The 17,666-nt window shown below is 49.1% G+C and overlaps 1 protein-coding gene across 2 annotated transcripts in view; it reads right to left on the bottom strand.

Moving 5' to 3' along the window:
• Positions 1–17,666, bottom strand: part of TRIM36 (tripartite motif containing 36) — a 1,273,623-nt gene that overhangs the window by 420,698 nt on the left and 835,259 nt on the right. For both annotated transcript variants that reach the window (XM_069625519.1, XM_069625520.1), the window contains exon 6: positions 9,045–9,298. In XM_069625519.1, coding sequence (XP_069481620.1) covers positions 9,045–9,298 — 254 coding nt within the window. The remainder of the gene's footprint in view (positions 1–9,044; positions 9,299–17,666) is intronic.

Genomic DNA, 17,666 nt, shown 5'->3' with positions numbered 1-17,666 from the left:
ACCCATGGCGTCACGTAACGAGAAAGTCAATTTTCTTTCTAGCGTTGAGATTGCAATAATCAATAGAGGGAATACTATATACTCATTCAGTCCGGTATCTGTGGATGGGAAAACAGTAAAGTATCTCAAACCAAGTGCACTTTTAGGCTTTTCAGGAAATTAACAAGTACTTATTTAAGAGTAGTTTTACACTTATGATGGGCCTGATTTCTTGAAGTTGGATATCTTAGGTGATGCTTATTTATTTAGATAGAACATTAATTGCTTTTCAGCATGAAGACTGGTTCTTAGTCTTAGACCATTCAAATATGGTAATGGGAGTCTTCAGAGTCCTTTGATCCTGTTAAGCGACAGAACATGTGGCTCCGCTGGGCAGAGGGACCTCTGTACACAGCCCAGCATTAGGCCCCTCTAAGAGAACTTTAGCAGAAGACCAGAACAGAACTTCCCAGGCACTTTAGGACAAAGCCCACTTGCCTTTAGACCATACAGGACCCACAATTTAAGCAGCAAAGCGGGGTGGAGGCACTGAGGATGTATATCCAAAAGGTGGGTGCCTAATTTTAGATGCAGCACGCACCCAGGCGTTGTCCGAAGCTCTTAATCCAGTACTGACTATATATGGACTTCAGGAGCCCTTTTCTTATTGTTGAAAGGAAGACAGATCTTACAGATGAGTGCTAATAAAAATAAAGAGATACCCACCTGGGGCCCTGCCGATCTATTCCATCACTTTGCAATGACATAGCAGATCTTATTGAGGTGGAACAGTCTATTGTTAAAGGACCAACATAAATGCATGTTGAAGAAATGATAAGCTACTCACTGTAGTGACTAACGTACTTCTAGTCCATAGTCCCCTTTCCTCCATACTGTATGGGCGTCCCTCGCTAGGGACGGGAATGGAACCTTTCACCAAAAAAATAAATAAAATGTCTTTCCCTCCTTTAAATTTTAGTTCCGAGCGGGGCTACAGCCCCGGGTGCATGCACGCCCTTGACTCAGACCTCTGGCGCCACACCTCAGTCCCCTTTGACGCGTCCGCTAGATTAAACCGCCCAACAACCTTGCTTATTAAGGGGGATGATGGTGGGACGCATGAGGAAAGGGGACTATGGACTAGGAATATGTTAGTCACTACAGTGAGTAACTTACAAGTACTCCTACGTCCCGCCCCCTTTCCTCCATACAGTATGGGCGATTACCACTGATTGAAGCCTGAGGAAGGGGAGATGTTGCCATCCCTGAGAGCAGGTTCCCGAGAACAGCTTTCTCAAAGGCCATGTCGGATCTTGCACTGCCATCTAAGCAATAGTGCCTGCAGAATGCAGAGAGGGTATCCCATGTGGCCACCCTGCTGATTGTTTGCCATGGCACATGCCTCTGGAAGGAGACAGCCGTTGCCTTGGCACTGACTGCATGAGCGTGCATGTTTGCTGGTACCTTCATATGTTGTCCCTTGTGGGCCTCTTGAATGGCTGTGACCATCCACCTAGCTATCGAGGCCTTTGAAGTCTGACCACCTGATTTTGACCCACCAAAGGTGACGAACAATGCATCTAACTTGCGGAAGCCCTGGGTCCTGTCCAGGTAGAATTTTAGGGCTCTCCTGACCTTGAGGCATGTTTAACACCTTTTTTGCCTCCTCCTTTGGATTTGGAAAGAAAGTTGGAAGGATTTTCTCCTCATTGCGGTGGAAAGAAGACACCACCTTTGGGAGAAAAGCAGGGTGGGTGCGGAGTACCACCTTGTTGCCTTGGAATGTGGTGTAAGGCTCTGTTGCCACTAGGGCCTGAATCTCACTGAACCGGTGCAACGAGGTAAGGCCCACCAGCAGCGCTGTCTTGATTATGACCAATCTGATGTCCAAGGACGCCATGGTCTCAAATGGTTTATGCACCATGGCACCCAGAACCACATTGAGGTCCCAGACCGGGTGTGGGAGTCTGATGGGGCGGGGGGTGGGGGGGGGAGTTACCTTGTCAACCCCACCAGATGCCTCTTGACCACAGGGTTGGACATGGAGAATGAGTCACCACCAGAGTTCCTTTAGGCCCCTATGGCTGCTAGGTAAATATGGCATGTGCTGACCTGAACTCCTGACTCTGCCAGGTGTGCAGAGAACGACAGCACCTGATCCAGCGTGCTCTCCAATTGGTCTACACCTCTTTCCTTGGCCCAGAAGCAGAACCTGGACCATTTGCTCCTATTGTGGTTCCTGGTGGAGACACTTCTTGCATTCTGAATAATCTCTAGGTTGTCCTGAGACAGGCGAAGGTGCAGCAGCATTATGTTCTCATGAACCAGGCCGCCAGGGCTAATTTCTCTGGGTACAGGTGGACTACCGCCCCCATCCTGCTGAGATAGGAGCAGAGCTGACCCCACAGGGAAAGGTACCGGAGGCAGATCCGAGAGTCATATGAGATCTGAAAACCATGGCCTGGCCGGCCACTGTGGTGCTATTAGAATTAGCCTCTGGTGATGAGCCTCTATGATCTTGCAGATAACTTTGTGGATTAGAGGAGTTGGAGGGTATGTGTAAATCCACATCCCGTTCCACTGACGATGCAAGACGTCCCCCAGTGAGCCTCTGCCTGTGCCATCCAGGAAGCAAACTGCTTGCATCTCAGGTTATGTTTCGTGGCAAATGGGTCTATCTGGGTCTGTGCCCACTAGCTGAAGAGCTCCTGCAGAACCTGCCCGCCTCTAGGTTGGACCGCCCCAGAAGGTGGCCTGCTGAAAGCCATATGTTGTGGGCAATGGTCCAGTTCCATATGTCGATGGTGAGCCAGCACAGGGGAGGAGATCTGGTGCCCTCCCCCGTTTTGAGGTAGTACATGCAGGGGGAACTGTCCGTTTGTACACAGACTGGGCTGTATCATAGCAAGGAATGCCCCGAGAGCCAACCATATGGCAATCAGCTCGAGTCAATTGATGTGATTCTCCTGGTCCTCCCTTGTCCACAGACCATCCACACTTTGGTTGTACAGAGTGGCTCCCCACCTATCCAGGGAGGAGTCTGTCGTAATGGAATATGCCGGCAGCTTGGGGGGGGTTAGGGGGGGAGGGGTCGGGGGTTGACTGGTATGCACATCATAACATTGGTGTCTTGCCTCCACCACACCAAATCCTGGTTGAGGTGTGCAGTGATGGTGACTAATGCTGCTTGGGAAGCTTTTTCCTGGTTCCATGAGGCTGAGAGGTGTACCTGCACCCTCCGCATTTTGAGTCTGGTATGCGGAATGGCCATGAGGCATGCTGCCATAAATCGCTAGAAGGTGTTGGTACCACCAGGCAGAAGCTTCTAACCTGATGAGAAAATGCCCAGTAGCCGCTTTGAGAGCCGCCACCTTCTCCATGGTGGGGCAGATCCGCTGCTCCTTGGTATCCCGCCTGAAAACCAAGGCTTGTGAAGGATGGAGGTGAGACTTTCCAAGGTTGACGAAGAACCCCAGTTCGTAGAGAATATCCATTAGTCTGGAGGGCGTATTCTTCGCATCCCCTGGTGATTCCGCCCTGACCAACCTGTCGACGAGGTTTGGGTACAAGTGGTGGCCCTCCTGCCACTGCATTCATGAGTCTTATAAATACCCTTGGGGCCGAGTTGAGCCCGAACGGGAGGACCTTGTACTGGAAGCGGAAGCATATAACCCGGAACCGGAGGAAGGACCGGTGCGGCTGCCATATTGGGACGTGTAGGTATGCATCCTTCATGTCTAGGGAGCATTTCCAGTCTCCACCACACAGACTTCTGCTATCAGCACTGGTGTAACCATATTGAACTTTTAGAGAGGTAAGACAAGGTTTAAGAACGATAGATCCAGAACCACTCTCAGGCCTGCCTGGTTCTTCTTCTGTATTGCAAAGATACGAGAGTAAAAACCCAAACTTCTTTGCGATGGGGGAACTTCCCTGCTCACAACCAGTAAGGAGGAGAGGATGGGGGATTTGTGGGATGCGAAGGCAAAAACCCTGTGATACCATTCAGAGGATCCATGGGTCTGCGAATAGAGCCTGCCAGGACTGAATGTGAAGCGCAGGCCTGCCCCCCACCGGATAACTGTGGACATTGATGATCCAGTTATTGCTTCTTTCCCTCGTAGACTGGTGTCTGGGAGGAGGACTGGAAGAAGCCCTTGTGTGATGTCTTTGGTTTGCGCCTGTTTTGACTGGGGGACCCGTACGGTCCTGGAAGCCCCTGAAGCTGCCGAATGTACAACCCTATCGGAATGGGATTGCACCTGCCCGAAAGGTTTAGATACTGGCTTTGGAAGTATAGCCAAATATTTGGCTGTCTGGGAGCTGTTCTTTTTCTTATCCAACTATTCATCTGTCGAAGAATGGAACAGGTCCTCTCCTTCAACAGGGAGGTTGAGGATGCTGTCTTGTACGTCCAGATTGAACTTGGTGGCCTTAAGCAACGCCATTCGCCTCAAATCTGTAGACACACAAATGGCTGTACCCGCCTTTTCTATATGAACCACAGAGGACTCCAAGTCCTGTGCCACAATTTTGGCTTCGGCCAAACAGGCTTTGAAAGACACTTGCTTGTGCGCTGGCAGGTCTGGGAGGAAATCTAAACTCCCTTCCATAGCCTCCGCTTTGCGGCGGCCAGTATGGCGTTCGCATTAGCTTGTCGCAGGTGGAGGCCTGTGTTTCAATATACCATTTTTCCATAGGGCTTCAGAACCTTCTCCTCCTTGCTGAGTAATGCCCAAGTAGAAGAGGATGTATTGGATGTTTGCAGTTTGGCATTCATGGAGGCTACTGCAATAACCGATGAACGTGGCTGCGGGTGCACAGGGAGAGAGTCAATCTGCGTGGCTATATTTTGCGTCCTGGTGCTTGTTGGTTGGCGGTGTAGAATGGGGTGTGGTCCAGCCCTTTCTTGCCAGGGACTCCACATCCTTCTGGAGCAGGATGACTGATCTGGTGGTCGAACAGATGGTTAATTCCTTCGCTAGGACCCCTGTTTCTGGTTGCTGCTTTTGTGGCTGCGGAATGCCCAGGTATTCCGCTAATACAGCTAACCTGTTGTGGAAAGTCCTTGCCAAAGAAGGGGTGTCCTTCCATCGGCAGGGGCTGGGCTGTGCGGGCGTTGGAGCCTCCATGAGTTGAGGGTGTTGGGCCTAGGCCTGGAGCCGGCGGCAGTTGGATTGACACCGGTGGATGCAGGAGCATAGGCAGGATCAAGTCTTGGATGATTCTCCGTAGGATAACTCCCATTTGAGGAGATTTCATTAGTGTGAGGAATATTTTGAAAAAAAGCTCCTCGCACGCTGGAGTGCTGCGCTCCTGCAAAGGCACAGACAGGGTGGCTGATGTGTACTGCTGTGTTCTTCCTGTGCTGTGCCTGCCTTGCAAATAGCCTGCATCTGTGTAGCACACCTGTCCCGAAGGCACAGAGTAGGAAGTGCACCACATGACTTGCGGCATGCTCATGGGAGACCATTCCACTCTCACAGTGAATTCCTGTCTTTGGGGTTCAGAGGATTGGCGCGCTTCTGCACGTGCCACCATTCTGTCTGACTACGCTGTCATTTTGTCCAGTACTGTGCAGTTTGCGTGTCCATGGAGGTATTGGCTTTGGCCTCCGCCTGTTTGCTTGTGCGCATAGGCTAGGACCTCCCCTGCACCTCAGGTGTGCACCCGGTAGTCTGTTCACTCTTAGATATGGTGCCGGTAGTGCTTTTTTACTGTGTGTAGGCGCCCTCTCAGGTTTGGGTCTGGTAATAGAGCATAGCCCCTCGGGGATTCCCTGGTAAAAGAGCCATCTGGCCCCTCATCGATCAGTGGACCGCCTCGGCTGTGAGGCCGGTAGCTCAGAGAGTCTCGGTACCCTTGCTGGTAATAGAGCCTGATTGGCCCCTCCTGCCTGGTCGCCTCCCGGTGAAGGAGTCACCTATGTGGGTTCTTTGGAGAATACAACACTTACCCTGGGTTTGGTTTTTGCATGTACGTACTCCTTGAGATGTTCAGTTGGAGAGCTGGAGAACAGCTCCCTCCACCTGGCCAGCCGGTTCTTTAGTGACCGGGGGTGATGGCATTGCATGCCAAGCAACCATCCCAGCCATTGCCTTCACCGAGGCACCGGAGGCAGAGCGCATGCAAGTCCGACATAGGAAAAGCCTGCCACAGCAGACGCGCCGGGGAGGGGCGAGGTTCCGAAGGACGGCGTACATTTATTTCCTATTAAAAAAATATATATTGGTTAATACTAATGAATACCCTAGAGGGACAAATAACCCTGGCGAAGACCCCAGGCGCTTGGAATTACGAGTGAAAAAAGGGCCTCACCCACAACCTAGGTGAAGCAGGTCCGCTCCCATTGAAGAAGAAAAGAGGACTGATGTGTGGCGCCGGAAGGTGCAGTCAAGGGAGCGCATGCTCCCGGGGCCACAGCCTTGCGCGCAACTAAATTTGCACGGGAAAGAAATTTGTTTCTGGCGTAGATGTTTCCATTCCTGTCACCCTAGCGGTCACCCTAGCGAGGGACCCCCATACAGTATGGAGGAAAGGGGACAGGACATAGGAGTATGTGCAAAGGTGTGAACACTGATCGGGCCCAGGGGTGAGAACCCTGAAGGTGTCTCCCAGGCTAAACCCTGGGTATCCGTCATCCAGGTGGCCAGGACACGGCCATCTCTATTGGATCCAGTTCCTGGGGGTGAACCAGTGAGGGAGGATCAGCTGGATGGGGGGTCCTCGGGCGTGGGAGTGGGACACCTTGGGTGAGACGTGGTATCCCCCCTTCTTTCAACACCTTTTCCCCGTCCTACCATGCAGGACATTCCAAAACACTGCCCCCCACCCAACCTCCTTTCCGACACAAACACTTTCGCACAACACAAAAGAGAACAGACTAACACCAGAGACGTTTACCGGATATGTCCCAAAACAAGGGTCAGGCAAAGTCAGGCAATTGGTCAGAATCACACACACCCAACGCCACTTTCCCTTCCCCACAGGGATAAAAGGTGGAGCAAGAGAGCACAGTACAAGCAAGGCAGACCGCACAACGAGACAGCTATCCAGGCATGGCAGTTCAAGAGGAGGAGAAAGGCGGTGAATATTAAGAGGCTGACAAGGAGAGACATGACTTTGCCCTTTTTTTCGACGCAGACCCGCGAAACCTCTGCAGAGGTAATCGTAAGACCAAGGACAATAGCCCAAGTGTGTTCCAGCAGATGCCGATGGTAGGCGGAGCGCTGATAAGCAGGAGCAAGGGAACCTCCTGCTACTGTGGTACTGGCCTTGACTCAAGATTCAAAGAAAGCCAAGCGGTTCATCACAGCTAGTGAGTCGTAGGGAAAGCCGATAAGTACCGAATGAGTGGCATATCGAGAAGAGTTCAAAGAACTATAAAATTTAAAAGGAATACCAGGTGCAGAGGGAACCGGCACCACGTGGGTGCTAACTCAAGAGAGACTGGTCGATCTCATGTTGAAGGAAACTACTAGTTCCAGAAGGTCATAGGCGGGCCGCCAAGATAGGTCAAAGTGGTCCTATAGAATGTCTAGCAAAATCCCATTACAGTCAAAAAGATTTGACGCAAGAACTGTAGAGCAAGCAAGGGAACTGAATCCTGCAATGATTAAAAGCAAAGTGAACTGTGAAACGACAAGAGTGAACCCGATGGAGGGATGCCAGTAAAAGGCGGGCAAAGACTAAAGTCCCAAGAAACTGTCGACAAAGGTGAAACCGGCACAGGGCTGTTCACTGGAATTGTTTAAAAAGACATCAGCGCCAGGAGGAGGGGGACCAAGGGGTCAGGAATCATCACCCTAAATTACACAAGGAAACAAACTATAATTTGGAGAGACACTTGGTTTGTTAGCATGAATACTGTGTGAACGAAGGTGAACCCTTGAAAGGGAGGCTCACAGTGAACACCAAAGACATTAGTGCTAAAATGATAAAGTTCTTGAAATACAAGCCAGAGTGAACCCGGCAAAGGGAGGCTAACATTCAAGAAGGGTTCCGAGCCCAAAGCAGGGAGATCCAGGTGTGAAGTCATCACCCAGATTTCCCTAAGAAAGGAACTGTTATTTGTTTTGTGGAACACGATTTGTGAAGAGTCCGCTCCCGGAAGAGGGGGACCCGAGGTGAATCATCACCCAAAGCATATGTGGAAAGGAACTTTGTGTTTGTTTACCGTGAATACATCAGGTCCTCGAAGGCAAGAGAGTTTCAAGGTAAACGAGACTTGGTCATCGACGGCCCTGACAACAAAGCGGAACCGTCGTCTCATTCTGGGGAAGCTCGAGAGTGTACTGTGCTCCAAGATCCCTCCTTATCCTGTGCTCAAAACGTGGGGAAGGGCGACCCAGGCTACCGCATCCTGGCATATTTGTGAACACTTCTTTCCTTTCTTGAAAACTATCGCTCACTCTTGTTTTAAGGATTGACAATAGGTTTTTCTTAGTATAGACACTTTTATTTGACAACGCCACTAGGACTGCCTTATTTTTAATTTGATGGTGGACGCTTGCTCCCATCTTTGATTTAGGTTTAGATTAGGAGTTTTTTCAACCTGCATACAGTTTAATAAACACACTTGAACTGTGATCACTTGTGTCTGTCTTTACTGTTGCCACCATGAGTTCCTTACAAAGGCCCTGAATGAAGACAATTTGCTAGTCCTCTTCAGCTGAAGTAAACAGCAGTTGACTGGAGCAGTACCGTTTAAATCTAATCATCAACTGCACAGGGCGAGATCAGAAAAAGGATCATGTTTTCATTATATATACAGACTATGACTCTCATAATATTCTATGTGTGTTTTACCAGCTGAAGATTTGCATAGTTAAACTGAAGTGGTACATGGCAAGGGGAAAAATGTTAAGACCACAATCACTTTACAGAGCAGGTTAAGAAATGTCCTGTTTAAAAAGTATCTTCTTGCACACTCGTCAAAGGTGGAAACATATAATTCATAGCACAGCACTTTGATAAAATGTCTGATTTGATTTACGATTGCACTTTTTGTACAGTACAGTATGCCTAAAGAAACCAAGTCAAAATACAAAAAAGCTATTACATACCTGTCATGGAGTTGTTTTGCTGTTTGCACAAAACAGGACTGATCTGTTTCCTTAAGAACTTCCTGTGCATATCCAACAAGGCCATTATTTTCTAAGAGGCCCTGGTACTCCTCAATTTGATTTTGCAGTTTGTCCAATCGTGAATTCTTCGAACTTTGAATGGAGTTCAGAACATAAGACTTCCGGTCTTCCAAAACATTAAAGAGCTTCTCAAATGTGTTGTTTGCATTTTCTTCAGCCAAGTCTCCGTTACTCTGCAAACAATAAAAATAGTTAAGTAACCATCAAACAGGAACTTTTTGTATAACATTATGTAGTTTTATTTGTGCCTATTCATACTTTTACTTTTGGAGATGGGCAATCATTGCTATTTAAGCTTTAAATGCATTTTTGGGACTTTGCTCATCAGGCCCCAAAACAAATAAGCCATTCCTCTAATCTTGAGGGTTTTGCATTTTCACATGTCTATCCAATTTCTCACTTCTTCTGGCATTTGGGAGGAGTGCTGTAGCTTAGAAAAGTGGATACCGGAGCCCATATATTCCTCTACTGCATATTATGCATCATGATAAGATAAGTAATAGAGCACAGGAACAGACTATCCTGGGCTTAAGTCTTTATTCTAAGGATAGGTAACATGCATAGCAACCTTGTTAGGCAGAATCCTGGCCAGTTCCCTTAGGGAGCACTAAACAAGATTAGGACTACAGATGAGAACAAAAAATCCCCTTTGGAATCAGTCCGTACCACAAAGATTAAGTTGGTAGCTGTGGCTGAGCAGTCAGACTTCTCTCAAGAGGGAGAGGAGCAGTATTCAGGGTTTACACAATAGGCCTACAGTACTATGACACAAGGAAACACTGACCAAAGCTTTGTATTAAAAAGTAGATCTATATTTATTTTATACACGTCTAGATAAACACATCTATCACAGTTCATAAAGCAAGTTAAATAAGTCAGAGAAAATATACACTCTCCCTAGTTAAATTGTAGACCAAGTGAACCAGAGTGAAAACTGATCAAAACGGCACAGTGGAAACCACACACAAGGGATACTATCAATTTCTCACAAGGGAGGGAAAGCACAAGTTATATCGAAATAGCTTCTTACACACCCTAGCAACACTTCCCATAAGTTTGTGAACCAGATTAAACAAGACAGTGCATCAGTATAGGCAATACTTAAATGAAAACTGAGCAAAATGGCATTTCACAAGGTTTAGAAAGGGGAAGAAAAGGGTAGTTATAAGAAGTAGGTGCATCAACACAGTTCTAGTTGAGAATCAATCTAAAGAAGGCAGGTCTAACAAATGTAGCCAGAGTCAGTAGGCCTGTGCCAGAGTCAGTGGTACAGGGCAAGGACCCAGGAGCAAAATGTTCTTGTAGCTGCAGTCAAGTCTTTGGTTAACGATTTTGAAAAGGCGGATGCTGAAGTTGAAAGACAAGGTTAAGAGAGAGGGGCGGCCAACCCAACAGGTAGGCAAAGGATTTAAAACACCTTTAGTGTTACCGCGAAGAAAGGGCGGCCTGGCGGAACAATGTACCTTTAAAATGAAGAAGTGGCTCCTTCGGTGGCGGTTGTTCCTGGTAGTTCCTGCAGTTCGGGTGATCCGACAGAGGAAGAGAGGCTCTCGTCGTGGAGGAAGGTTCGAGTTACTGCACTACCCAGGGATGAAACCAGCCGCGATGCTGCCGACGAATAAAAGGTACGCTCCTTTAAATCGCGGTCCGGGTGGATTGGTGCCTGGCTATCCGGCCTCCGAGTACAGGGTACGGGAGATTCGACCGAGGCAGGTCCAGGAAGGCGACTGGCAAACTGGTTGGCCCCACCAGCTCAAGGGAAGAAGGCTCTTGCAGGTGAAGATCTTCTCTCATTGTGTGGAGAAAAGTGGTGAGACGCTGCAGCAGGGCTTCACCGGTGGTTCAGTCGTTGCAGATGTCTTTGGCTTCTCTCCTCTTCGGCTTCTTAGTTCCAGTGGCAGCGTCTTGCTCTTCCAGTCCTCAGGACCCTGCTTTTATGCAAAAAGATCCCCATTCATACAGCCAAGCTGTCACTCACACAGTGCAGTGGTCATCTTGGCGGGAGACCCTCCAGCCTATCAGGATAGAGTGCGACATGGGTTGCTAAGGCAACCCTATCCAGAGGTCCTACTCCCCCCTCCCACACAATGGCCCCAACCCACACTCAGTGGCGCCGAAAGGAGGGCTTCTCGGCAGAAGTCCGCCAAACGGACGAACAAATGATCCCCGACCTGGGTTAGGAGTTTGGAGGAAGACACGAGAAAGAAGTTATATTAAAGTTCTGGCAAATAAAACATACCGGAGTAAAGTTAATATTAAAATACACCGGCGGTATGTTAGAGGCTGTCAGAAAGAGTGGTAGGCTGGAACAATGGGAAAATCCCATAGGGAAATATTTGCGGTTGAATATTTACGGTAGTAACCACTGCCACCAGCCAGAAACTTTTGAGAGAGGAACTGTATGGTACCTTCTCGAAAATGAACATAAGGGAAAAACGATTAACCATTTCCAGTACCTCCATAGTAAGATGGTTTGTACTGGTTTAATTCATAAAAATTGACTAGTAAAGTCAATTGGGACTTTACATGCCCTGGGAGACAGTAGTCAGTCCCAGGGTATGGAGTCTATGTTTGGGGGTCGCTACGACACCCCTGTGTCACGGCACAGAGGGTACTGGGTAACACATGTGAATAAAGATTGTTCCTATGGAGGGGAGAGAAACTCCATAGGCATTAAACACAAAAATAGCCTTGAACACACACAGCAAAAAGTCCTAAGAGTGGGAAAAAGAGTCTTGCTCTTAGCAGGAGAGAAAAGAAACCCTTCAAATCCAGCAAAACTGCTGGGGGACTCTATAGGTAAGGGAAATTAGCCATAAGATGAGAATTCTCCCTAACAAACCTCCTGCCATGACATGTTGCATCACAGCTTCGTGGTTATAACAGAGTGACTCCCTTTTCGCCTACTGAAAAGCGTCCATGGTGGACTTTTCTGGAGCACACCATATTTTTGCATGAACGAAGAAAAAGAGAAGACAATGCAACAAAAAAGATTCCTAGGTCAACAAAGTTGCAACATCAGTGAAAACGCAGCCCTCCACCAGACTTTTATCCTCAAAGTGAGGGTAATGTGAGGGGTCAGTAATGTGAGGCGGACAACTGCTTGTAGATTTCTCAAAATATGCCATTTTATTAAAAACTATATAAAGAAAATACCTTGCTTGCCCTACTCTATAGAGGAATTCCCTACTTAGTCTAGAGGCAAAGGGAACAATGTCTAGCATGGGTAAACACACTAAACAACAAACATACAAAGGAAATTATATAGCAACACAATATAATAAACAATATTAACACAATATATGACTGGCCTCCTCCAGTCCTAGGTACGATCCCGTCCCCAGGCTTCAAGGTCATCTTCAAAATGTTCAACCAAAGAAAAAAAAAGGTTTTGAACCAGTTCTTGAAAGTTCAAAGTCAAAGCAAAAGTTTACCAAACAAAAATCCACTGGTAACAAGTCTCTTGTTCGTGGATGAAAAGATCCCCTTTTTCCAGAAAAGAAATAGCATAAATGGTAATCCTGGTTATAATGATAAATTGTCTCTTCTTCAAGATAATCTGCCACAATTCAAAAGAAAGTCTAATCTTCACTAAATGTCAATAATAGACAATTCCTTAAGAGTTCTTCAATTACAACTTTACATTTGGTATATTTGTCAGGATGCTTCCTCTGCGCTACTGCTTCTATTTTCAACTACCACAGTTCTACTCTTGGTATTATGAGAACATTCACCTGTGTCCCACAGTATGTTACTGCTTCAAACCACTTCAATGTGACATCCGCTGACAACTTAATATACCACAACAGTTCAAGTATTACTACAACTGCACAGTACAGTTGAATACTTAAGTAGGTTTTGACCAGACACTTCAACCTCTTCAGGTAGGCAAGGGGAAGCCTCTTTGCCTCTTCCGTCTGTCTTACTACTACTGGAGCAACCTGTGTCTGCTCATAAAACTCATGTCTAGCTTCAGCAGTCATTTGCACCACTGGTTGCATTCTACTTCAGTGTTCTTCATAAGCAGTTGACTTTCCCAGCTTTTCTCCCACCTTTTTGCCAGTCATCATCCCAAATAATTTACCAGAAGCTTATGTGCCACTCTCTGAGCTCCAGATAACAATGGGGTACTTGTTCTGTATGCCACTTGACTCTTAACAACTTCACTTTGCAGTTAGATGGCTCTTGGCAAGACAGTTTTACTAAATAAAGGGGACGTTGCTTGGCTTGGGATAATGCTTGTTCTGCTCTCCAAGGCTTTGCTTCTTTGAAATAGAACAAATGTCACTTCTTGATACAGTATAGAGTTCAGTGTCTCAAGTGAAAACACGATTAGGCACACACAACCTCTTCCTCAAGTAGATCGGATGGCCCCGAGCTCCAGCACATTTATGTCCTGGCAAGATTCTTCTTCTGACCACACTCCGCTGGCCTGCATGTTACCCGGGTAGGCGCCATGCCCTGAGAGAGGGATCTATCATTAGTAGTGGTCTGGACGTGGGTGCTTGAAACGGCATGTCCTGATGTAGATTGGTGGCCTTGGACCACCATCGCAAGGCCCTGTAGAACACTGGTGTGAGGTGCACAATGTCGTCCCATGCTTCGCTGGCTGGACCCACTGTGTGTCCAGCTCCTCCTGAAGCGGGATCATGTTAAGTCTGCAATTGGGGACGAGGAAGATACAGGAGGACATCATGTCCAGGAGGGACTTGTATTGTCGTATAGTGGAATTTTTTGCTACTGAAACCACGTGACAAGGCCTAGAATCGCTGCCAATCTGTCTGGAAATGGACATACCTGTGGGATCCAGATCTGCCCCCAGGAAGATTGATGTTTGCACTGGTATGGGAGAGGACTTTTTCCTTGTTGATAGAGAATCTCAGGTTTTGAAGCAGAACTGTTGTTTTTTCCACTGCTTCTGACGCTGCTCTCAGGGACACCCCCTTTATGAGCCAGACGTCCAGGAAAGAAAAACCTCTTCACCCAATCGCCTGAGATAGGCAGCTACCGGTGCCAGGCATTTTGTGAAGACTCACTGTGCTGACTTGAGCCCGAAAGGGAGCACCTTGAACTAGAAATGTTGACTGCCCACCGAGAACCGAAGGAACTGCCTGTGCGAAGGGGTGGATAGGAACATGATAGTAAGCGTTTTCTAGGTCTAGGGTTGCTAGAAAGTCACCCTTGTTGAGCCATGGGAAGACCATCTGGGGAGATGTCATTTTCATCTAGAGGTGGCACAAACATTTGTTGAGGGCCCTTAGATCCGGTATTGGGAGCCATTGCCCGTCGTCATTCTTTACTAGGAAGAAGTAGTAATACAACCAGTTTCCTTTTCGTTGGAGCGGGATACGCTCTATTGCTGACTTTAGCATACGTTTTTCGACTTCCGGCAACAGCTGTTTCAATAGGTGTGTGTTCCTTGATCGAAGGAGGTTGCTGTATGAAGTCTATGCTGTGGCCCCCTTGTACCACCTGTAACACCCTCAAATATTAGAAGGGACACCAGGATTAGGTACTCCGCAGTCAGTCCTGGTCAGATGTACTTCAAAATATTTAAACAAAGACCAAGTGTGTAAAATCTCATGTATAGAAGACCAAATAATTTCAATGTAAAAGGACAGAAGGAACTACCTGTAACTGTTGTTCTCCAGCATGGGTCTGGCATGGACTCACATGCTCACGAATATTCCCCGTCGTCAGGCTGGGAATCCTCAGTAAACAAAAAAAATCAGTATCAGTTTTGTTTCTCATCTGTCTTTCTTAGTAGTAACCAATCACTGATCTCTGGGTCATGCTGGCCCCAGCCAATGACTGCCCTCTCCCTAAGCCCCGCCTCTGGCAGCCGTCCTCAGATTTGGTAGCACGCAAAGTGGCAGTATGACTAAGTGAAGAGCCGCAGAGGGGTAGGTGGGAGGGTTCGCATGTGAATCCATGCCAGACCCATGCTGGAGACCAACAGTTACAGGTAAGTAACTTGTTCCTTCTGCAGCATGGGGTCTGGCATGGATTCACATGCTCATGAATAAAAGAATACATAACAGTATACACATGCACAACCACGGGAGGTGGCAAAGGCTCAACATTAAGCATTACATCCAAAACTCAACATTAAGCAATTCTTACCTCCTCACCAGGCTCACCTTAGGCGAACAGGTTGCGCAGCACTGCTTGGCAGACCCTGGACTCCTCCCTGGAGTCACGATCGACGCAGTAGAATCTTGTGAAGGTGTGCGTCGACCTCCACGTAGCACCCCTGCAGATGTCCAGCAGGGGCACACCAGACAGTAACGTCGTGGTAGCAGCGATCGCTCTGGTCGAATGGGCTCTCGGACGGCCGGGCAGCGGTCGGTTTGCCAACCGGTGACAGTGCATGATGCAGCCGGAGAGCCATCTGGAAATGGAAGTCTTCGAGAGAGCCTTCCCTTGATTCACAGACCCAAAGTTCACAAACAGCTGTGACGTCTTCCGAAAACTCTTCGTGCAGTCCATGTAGAACTTCAGCGCTCTAGCTATATCCAGCGAGTGCAAAGTCCTCTCGGCCGGCGTTGAAGGCGACGGGAACAGAACTGGTAACACCCAGGGCTCGTTGAGGTGGAAGTCCGACGGCACCTTGGGCATGAAAGAGGGGTGCGTCCTCAGCACCACCCTCGTGTCATGAAAAGTCAAGTATGGAGGCTAGGCTTGCAAGATAGGGCCTGGATCTCTCCCACTCGTCGTGCGGAGGTGATGGCCACTAGGAACGCTGTCTTCCATGACAGGAACTTCAAAGGCGCCGAATGCATAGGCTCGAATGGGGCCCCCCCATGAGCCTGGTCAGCACCACATTAAGCACCCACGCCGGGGCAGGAGCCTTCACCGGCAGGAATGATTGGAATAGTCCCTTCATAAATTCCTTCACCAGGCGATGAGACCACAAGGACGCCCGTCCCGTAGTCCTGGTATATCGGGAGATGGCAGCCAGATGTATTTTGATGGAGGCGTGAGCCAGTCCAGCTTTGCCAGCGACCGTAGGTACGGCAGTACTTGAGGGGCCGTAATCCGCAGAGGGTTAATCTTCCGTGCACGGCACCAGACAGAGAACCTCTTCCACTTATGACCGTAACACTTGAGAGTTGAGGACGCCCTGGCTTTTGCAAGAACCTCTCTGCAGTCAGCCGGGATTTCGTACCCTCCAAACTCTAGTGCTGCAGGAGCCAGGCCTGCAAGTTCAGCGACTTTGGGTCGTGATGAAGAATGGCTCCTCCTTCTCTGGAGAGAAGATCCGCGTCCGCCGGCAGCTTGACTGGTGGGGACGTTGACAAGTCCAGAAGGTCCGGGAATCAGATCTGCCTCGGCCACGCCGGTGCAACGAGGATCATTCTGCACCTGGACTTCTTGAGCTGGTTGATGAGGGGGAGCAGCAACGGCAACGGAGGGAACGGGTATAGAAACAGGCCGTCCCAAGGGAACGAGAAAGCATCGCCCATGCTCCTCGGCTGCGGGAACCTGCTGGCGAACCTCTGGCACTGGGGTTCGTCGCCGTAGCAAAGAGGTCGATCCAGGGTTTGCCCCTTCGTCGAAAGAGCCGATCCACCTGGTCCTGACGTAGTTCCCACTCGTGGCACGAGCGCAGCTCCCTGCTGAGTGAGTCGGCAATGGTGTTTTTTTTATTCCTGCCAAGTGGAAGGGAACCAGAAACATCCCCTGGGCGACGGCCCAGTGCTGCAGATCCTGGGCCTCCTTGGATAGGGCTGGGGATCTCCCTGCTTCCGTATGTAGAACATTGTGGTGGTGTTGTCGGTGAAGATCCTCACCACTTTGTCGTTGAGGGACGGAAGGAACGACTTGAGCACCCAGAACACTGCTCGGAGCTCCAGAATGTTTATGTGTAGAGACCTCTCCTCCGGGAGCCAAAGGCCTCTTGCGTGGAGATCTCCGGTGTGGGCCCCCAACCCTCCAGAGAGGCGTCCGTCGTCACCGTCCCCTGAAACGCCGGGGTCTGAAAGTCCGTGCCTGTAGTGAGGTGCGCACGGGTACCCCACCATAGGATCGCCCAACGGAACTCGTCATTGAGAGGGATCCTGTCTTCGAAGCAGCCCGTTGCCTGAAACCAGCGGGCGTCGACGAACTCCTGTAGCGGACGGATCCAAAGTCTGCAAAGGGGTACAAGATAGATGCATGAGGACATCATCCCGAGGAGGGACTTGATGGACCTCACCCTGGCCATGTCCGTGGCTAGCAGGCGCTGCACCTTGCCCAGAATGGCCTTCGTCCTCTCCTCCGACGGGGAGGCCAATTGCCCCACTGTATCGAGCTTCGCTCCCAGAAACAGTGCTACTTGCGACAAAACCAGGTGGGATTTGGGGTAGTTGATGGCGAATCCCAGTTCCGTGAGCAGCCGGACGGTCCTTGCTGTGTGTTCGATGGCGAGTTCTCTTGTCCTTGCCCGGATTAGCCAGTCATCCAGGTCGGGGTAGACGTGGATCCCCTGCAGGCGTAGCCACGCCGCCACTGGTGCGTGGCACTTGGTGAATACCCTGGGTGCCGACTTTAATCCGAACG

This window comes from Ambystoma mexicanum, chromosome 6p (genome assembly GCF_040938575.1).
Source record: "Ambystoma mexicanum isolate Mex_15411 chromosome 6p, UKY_AmexF1_1, whole genome shotgun sequence".
In the NCBI taxonomy this organism is placed as follows: domain Eukaryota; kingdom Metazoa; phylum Chordata; class Amphibia; order Caudata; family Ambystomatidae; genus Ambystoma; species Ambystoma mexicanum.
This window is presented reverse-complemented; position numbering and strand designations above follow the sequence as displayed.